Source organism: Pangasianodon hypophthalmus, chromosome 2 (genome assembly GCF_027358585.1).
Source record: "Pangasianodon hypophthalmus isolate fPanHyp1 chromosome 2, fPanHyp1.pri, whole genome shotgun sequence".
Taxonomy (NCBI): domain Eukaryota; kingdom Metazoa; phylum Chordata; class Actinopteri; order Siluriformes; family Pangasiidae; genus Pangasianodon; species Pangasianodon hypophthalmus.
In genome coordinates this window covers 27,572,312-27,580,150 of record NC_069711.1, presented here as the reverse complement: position 1 = coordinate 27,580,150, position 7,839 = coordinate 27,572,312, and the positions used below count along the sequence as shown (strand labels likewise).

The 7,839-nt window shown below is 41.4% G+C and overlaps 1 protein-coding gene across 1 annotated transcript; it reads left to right on the top strand.

The window, feature by feature from the left end:
* Positions 1-800: 800 nt before the first annotated feature.
* On the top strand, positions 801-7,839 carry wnt6a (wingless-type MMTV integration site family, member 6a). The gene is made up of 4 exons (XM_026933523.3): positions 801-1,137; positions 1,726-1,946; positions 4,705-5,021; positions 6,900-7,839. The coding sequence occupies exons 1-4, from the start codon at positions 1,076-1,078 to the stop codon at positions 7,359-7,361; spliced, it is 1,062 nt and encodes a 353-aa protein (XP_026789324.1). The 5' UTR covers positions 801-1,075; the 3' UTR covers positions 7,362-7,839.

Below are 7,839 nucleotides of genomic sequence, written 5' to 3'. Positions count from 1 at the left end.
CAGCAATTGGTATAATCCTCTATAGGGGAAATGAGCTGTGAGGAATCCTTAAAAGTTCTGTGCAGAACCTACAATAGAGGGTTTCACTTGCAGAGAGTGCTCCTTTGGTAAACTAAGAACCCTTTCTTTCTAAGAGCGAAACTTTGATCAAAACACAAGTTGTAGGCAGGTCAAAATCCTTTCAGGGACATTTTAAACTCATCACTGTCTTTTTTTTTGCCCCTGACGGATAAATCATGCTCTTTCGTTGACACTCAATCCTCTGAGTGGGAGATAAGCAAAGATAAATCAGGGAGGATCCATTCCCTCCTCTGACCTCGTATTTCAGGAGGGGTTTGAAGATTTGGCATCAGGATTTGACATTCGTTCTCTTAGGTGTGCAGAGAATGTAGAGATCTCACATTTTAACTCCACTTGATAGCACAAGACATTGACATAGCTGGAGGCCTAGAAGGACTTGCCAAGGTCAACAAAAAGCAAAGGGAAATTTTGATGAAAAACATACCAGAACTGATATCATAACACAAAACCAAACACAAGACCTCAATAAAATTGAAAAGAAAACAGACAGAGCTGTTCTCTACTCTCATACTCTCATCTTTTTTTTTTTTTTTGCTTCAAGTGGCACTATTGCACGGCTGTTTTTCTTTTCCACGTCACTACACCAGCACTAAACTTAGTTTGAGACTCACTTTGTGCAAAACGCCTCCAGAGGAACCGGTACGAAGGCGGAACTCGCGCGTGGTCCTCCCGCGTGCGCACCGTGAGCGCGTAAACTGCGCACGAGCGGTTTTTTTTTGTTTTTTTTTTTAATTTATTTTTTATAGAAAACTCTTCGTAGGGCGTTGGGTGCACATGTGCACATGTGCACTTCTGCCCCAATATATGCACTCCCCGGACACCTTACCTCCAGCATGTCTTGGCTTCAACAAATCCTCATTACCAGCTGTGCCTCATAGGCAGAACCTGCGCGGTGGCTGAAACAATGCGAGCTTTAAGGTTCTCTGCTCTTCATGATCACCTGTATAAAATAGCTGCAGGTGGATTTCTATTCTTTTGAACGATTCTCTGCTGGATGATGCTCCCAATGCAAGCGCACCTTCTTCTTGTCTTCACTCTCACCGGTCGCCTGTGGCGGTAAGTTCCAATACTTCATATGATACTATAATAAGCATAACCTAATGCATGCACAGTATGAAGTCTAGACTACATCTATCCACGCACTTGGTTACATAGTGCATGCTGCTTATTTGACAGAAAGCATGCTAACATTGGCTACTACAGCAGATTAAAAGAACAGTTTCAGGTTTTCTTGTAGTCACTGAAACAGAAACTGAGCATGATAACACAATCTATGAGAGATGAATAATATCTGAGGATATAGTGGGTTATGCAATAAAGTAGAGCAATGAAATGATTTCACAGAGATGAGCAGGGAGACCTCATGGTTTCAAAACTGCCTCAAAGAATAACATTTATAAGATGTACTTCTAATAATAGAGATCACTGTTTGCAAAAAATGATTAATGCCATTTCATATCAGAGCACAAACTAGTGACTTGTAGACGAATGGAAAAAGAGAGGAGTAAAGAAATTCAGCTGCATCCTTTCTCAACAAGCAGGTTTGGACTGAGCATTATGTTCAGAAAGTTGATCTGTGCGTATGCGTGTGTGGATGCTCTAAAAAAAGGCTCTTAATTTTATTCTCCACTTCACTAACTGCAGTGTGATGGGCAGTCCTCTTGTGATGGACCCAAACAGCATTTGCAGGAGGAGTAAGCCTGCAGGAGGTGCATATACTGAACTGTGCCAAACCCAGCCTGAATTAATCCGAGAAGTTGCCAAAGGTGCTCGGTTGGGCATACGCGAATGCCAACACCAGTTCCGCCATCAGCGCTGGAACTGTACAGGTCATGGCAAGAGTCTAGGCAAGATCCTGCAACAAGGTGAATCTCACTTTCAATAATGTGGCTACATGTGTTCATGTCTCCAGCCAGACAACGCGTGCACTGTTCCAGGAAATTATAGTTTTCTAAAAACAATGCTTTTATGTATACAATGGTAAAACGTATTAAAAACAGAGCTGCAATCCGAGGGTATATTTCTGTTTGGCTGTTTTTAATTTAACTCCTTTGGGATATTTAATGACTTTGATTACAGTCTTATTTACATAGTTACATGCCTCAAATACTGTAACACTAATACCCTCGGAGGAATTAAAATAAAATAAAAATATACCCTTACAGTGTGACGCTGCTTCTTAGTTATTTCAGAAAACACCCTGAGATTTTGAAAGAAGGGGCTGTCTGTTATTGAAAAAAGAAATCCTCCTGGAAATGTAACCTGCTTAAATTCCCAGAAAGAGAGTTTGGTGGGAGCATTTTCCCAGGGAATATCTAATATGTAGAGTGATGCGTAGCTACAGGGGGCCAACTCACTCCTTAGTCAAAGATTAGTCACAGCTTAGGAAGGCCTGTTTGTGCTTCAGACACATGAACACACACAGTCGAGTGCTCTGTGATAGTCTCTCCAAGTGCGCTAATATTGTTTTTAATCACACCCTCGTCGAATTCCCCTAACCTCTTTCCTGTGGAGAAATCCTATTACCATCATAAGGACTGTTCCAGTAGTTTTCAGAGTGCTGAGACCGACACTGTGTCAACATAACAGTAGATTTCAGGAGAAAAACATCCCCAGAAGGCTTTGTGATCTGTACTTTTTCAAAAGAAAGCTGTTCATAAAGAAGAGGAATAAAATACTTAAAAAATGTAACATCAGCCTTGCTACATTCAAATATGTAGCCAACTACACCAATTGTATATGACAACTTTTTTTTTTTTTTTTTTACCCATTATCGCCACCCATCCTCCAGTTCTTCCCTATCATACAATAACTACAACCAAGGAAGGGCGATGAAAAACACGTGCTTCCTCTGAGACATGTGAAGCCAACCTCCGCATCTTTTTTCCGCATTTACTGCTCATGCTACATGAAAAAATACTTGGAGGAAAGCGCTATCTGCCCTCTTCCACATACATGAGCTCACAGATGCCTATGATTGGCTAGTGTTTCTGTGATTGATAGCAGACAGAGAGTATGTTGTCTCTCCGACACAGACAGCATGTCCACATTTTCTCCCTTGGCACCTGAGTACAGATGGCAATGACTGTTGATCTCCCAATGATAAGCCATTATAATATTTTAAAAATCCATAGAATTTGAAGAAATATATTAATTGGAAATAGGCAAATTCGCACATGCCCTCCTCTCCCTTGTGCTGCAAGAGTCTACTTGTGTGACGCTACTTGTGTAGGTGCTACAGACATCTCAGACATGAATCAACAAGAGCATGTTAAAGCATTATTGAAATGCCAGACATGAGTGCTAATCCTATGGTAGCTTTATAGAGCAGGGTTTCTCAACTTCAATACTGGGGACTCACAGACAAGTGCTTCCTGAACTGAATGAGGTGTATTGGGAGCAGGAAAAGCTCAAAACCTGGGCACTAGGTTCCCAGGATTCCATTTGCGAACCCCTGTGCTAGAGAGTTGCGAGCAAGTTTGTCTGTAACATACAGTACTTATGTAGGCCATGAGAGGGCAGGAGTTCCCCACCATCTCTCTGGGCAGGAGTGCTTTAACAGTGCAAAAAAAATCACAAATCTCCACATGAATAACGATGATCTTCTCCCACCCCTTCCATTTGAATTCAAGTATAATACTGTCTTGGTGTGAGTTCCTGGCAGTGACTGCAACTTGAGCCAAGCTTTCTTATTGAGAAATGAGAGGCATTCTCTCTTCATTACACACCTGTATGAGCAGGGCTTTCAGGAATGTGACATGCAAAAGGTCAGCAATTTGCTCAATTCTGATAGATGGAATGTGGCCCATGTGAATTCGACACCAATAATTAGCGCTTCTTAGAGAACTTGTTGATTCTACCAGAAGAAAACACACCCCTTTGGCAAATGAAGGTGCATCCAGACAAGTCTACACAAGAGAGATGTGCAAGGAATACATACCCACTTAGGTCGATAAGATAATACTTCATATATTCAGCATGTATATTAGAGAATAAAATGATGAATATAGGATATAAATAACTATTTTTTATTGCTGTTCTTAACTAAACAGAGGAGGTATACACTGTATGGCCAGAAGTATGTGGACACCTGACCATCACACCCATATGTCAGCCTTCCCCAAACTGTTACCACAAAATTGTCTTTGTATGCTGTATTGATTTCCCTTCACTGGAACTAAGGGGGCTAGCATGACAGTGCCCCCGTGCACAAAGCGAGGTCCATGAAGACAAGGTTTGCCAAGGTTGGAATGGAAGAACTCAAATGACCTGCACAAAACCCTGACCTCCCCTTACAGGAAGGCTACAGTAACTCAAATAACCACTCTTTACAACCATGGTGAGCAGAAAAGCATCTCAGAACACAAAACACATCAAACCAAGCAGAAGAAGGCTACAGTGGGCACAGGCTAACTGAAACTGAGCAAACTGGAAAAACAACCACTCTGAAAAGATTGGAAAATGTATACAGAGAGAGAGAGAGAGATTTTATTGGTTGCATAAGTATTCACCCCCTGGGCTGATACAATGTAATGGATCTTTTTGCATTCATCATAGATAATGCATACAAGTATTACAAGAGGCTTTGTGTATATTATGTTTTTCTTATTTATTTCTTCTCAGATATTCGGGAGACGGCCTTCATAAACGGCATCACGGCTGCAGGAGTGCTGCATGCGGTAACACGGGCCTGCAGCCAGGGGGAGCTGCTACAGTGTGGCTGTGTGGCTATTGAGAGCTCTTCTGGTAGCCCCATTGAGCAGGCTATGCTGAATCCAAACCCTGCTCTCCAGGACCATCACTGGGAGTGGGGGGGTTGCGGAGATGATGTGGACTTTGGCTACAAGATTTCCAGACAGTTCACGGACACCAGAAAGCAGAAGGGCAAGAGTGATATCAGGAGCCTAATTGACCTGCACAACAATGAGGCAGGCAGACTGGTACGGAAATAGCATTTTTTATTGGTACTGGGGTATTAGGAGCATTAGGAAGAGATAAGTTAAGAATGGGTTGGACAAGGTCTATCACATATACTTGAAGTGATTGACTAATAAAAATCATGGATGCAATCATTCATCTTCAGTAGCCTCTTTATCATGGTGGATCCGGAACCTATCCCAAGAACTCTATGTGTTAGGTGGGAATACACACTGGATAAGACACCAGTCCATCACAGGGCACCATGCACACACATTCACGTGTTAGAGTCACCAGTCCACTTAGCGGCATGTTTTTTGGGAGGTGGGAGGAAACCGGAGATCCCAGGGGAAACCCATGTGGACACATGGAGAACATACAAAAAAGCCTACACAGACAGTAACCCCAGTTTAGGACTGAACCAGGGACCATGGAGCTGTGAGGCGGCAAAGCTACCCACTGCTCCAGCATGCTCCCTAGATCATGAATTAAGATGATTTATTTTTTATCAGTTAATTGCTTGCAGTATACTGTGGTAATTTTGATAAAGTGTTTTTGTGGTTATGAGTTACAGTGCTAAATACTACACCATAGTAAACTTTTAAAAAAGCCTTCAGTGGTGATGTGATGGAACATTGCAGGTCTGTTTACTTAGACAACACAGACTGCGAAGCCACTGTTTTCAGGATAACTCCAGTGTTTTGGGTCTAGTACAAGTTCCCAGAGCTCGGCAGCCCTCTGCAGGAAACTGAAGCATTGTTGAACCATCAACACTGTTCAGTGTGTGTCTCTGTCTGGGCTTTAATGAGCTCTGTGTTTTTGCTTTAATGGGATCTGTGTTTTTGCTAACAGGCTGTTGTTATGGTACCATTTTAATAGCTGTACCATTTACACAACTTCATTCTTGTCCACTTCCATTTGAGCAATATGGAGCAAATTAGTTTTAAGGGGTGGAAATTATTGCATAAATATCATATTACAATGCTGGTAGATACAATACACTGTATGTTTCGCAATATTTTGTTTCTGCTAACAAAGTGAAAAAATAAGGGTCACATTTAGGAAAGAGTTTAGTTTACCCAACATATACAAAATTATAATATGTAAAATAGAAATATGACACAAAATTGTTTTTCACAATCGATCAGCTCCTTTTTAGTGTGAGTAAAGTGTGTGAGTAAAAAACATATTATGATGTAACAGGTTTCTTTACAAAAAAAAAAAATTTACAGCTGCATTAAAGCTATATTCAGAGAAGTTCTGTACCTATTACACTACAGGCTAGAGTAGAAAGTGGGGTAGTATTTATTATACAGATTTGGATTTGAGGTGCTGAAATATCAAAAAATAATGACCGAATATCCCCACAAGGATAGGAATATCCAACAGTTTTGACCTTGTGGGGACATTTGGCTGGTCCCCATGAGAAAAACTGCTGTTTTGCAAAAACTGCAGCTTTTATTTTAAAAAATTAAAAGAGCCAAATGGTTTCATATTGGTCACTGGGATTAAGGTTGGATTTAGGTGTAGTATAGCATTAATTAGCTGCATTAATAATTATGTCAATGGAAGGTCCTTATAAGGATAGTAAGACAAATGTGAGTGTATGTAGTAGTCAGGTATCCAGATGGATGTCAGAGATGTGCAGTATTTCTCAGGCTGCAGCCAGGCACAGTCTTCCCTATGGCAGTTTAGTTTATGTTTCTCCACATTGACATCCCAAGACATTAAAACAGAATGAATTAAAAGGGCAGGCAACAGGTCACCTTGTGAATTACAGATTAATTATGTCTAACAGATGAATTAAAATGAACCCCAGCCAAATTGAAGGGTCTGCTTGCAAATATGTCTTCCTTGTTTTTTGTGAACTGTTTTTGTGTGTGTGTGTGTGTGTGAGGCAGGCTGTAAAGACCAATATGAGAACCGAATGTAAATGTCACGGCCTCTCTGGCTCCTGCACACTCCACAGCTGCTGGAGGAAGTTGCCTCTGTTCCGCCAGGTTGGAAATCACCTCATGCAGAGCTTCCGAACAGCAGTTCGTGTGATGGGTGGCAACGACGGCAAATCCCTCGTCCCCCTGGACCGGGATGTTCCTCCCCTGAGTGCCCACAGTCTCATCTATTCAGATGAATCCCCAGATTTCTGCGTGGCCAATCGCAGGACGGGATCTGAAGGGACACGCGGTCGGGAGTGTAATGGTACAGAGACAGGGCCTGGAGCCTGTGATTGGCTGTGCTGCAATAAAGGACACGCAGAACACACTCTTGAATATGAGGAGAACTGCCAATGCCAGTTTCAGTGGTGTTGTGTGGTACAATGCGAGCAATGTGCTGTGAGAAAAGCGGTCAGCGTCTGCCTTTAGACTTTACTGAGTGCATTAAACTTTAGTTTCTCTGTCCCATAGACTAAACTCAGGTGATCATTTGGACTTCTCCAGTATGTTCTCTTCAATCAAATATTTCTGAAATTCCCCAAATGCTGATGAATCATATCAGAAGGACAAACATAGATATACTCACAAGAGACATGGCCATCCACTGAGCATTCTTTGAGAGACATGGCCATCCACTGAGCATTCTTCGAGTCCAAACATTTTTTTTTCTGCCCGCATGCCGTATTTTGGGACACTTGTATTAGGTTTCCTAAGGAAATCCTAGAATCTGCCTAATTTATGCAGGCCAAAAAAAATTTCTTTCCAAAAACCTATTGTATGCATTTTATTTAATCTCTGTCTTTTATTCTGTATTTGAATTTTCTGTGCTTCATGTTTGTATTTTCTTAAATAAGATCTAGTTGTTATTCATTATATAAGGATGATTTAAGACTCATTGTGTGTAGTC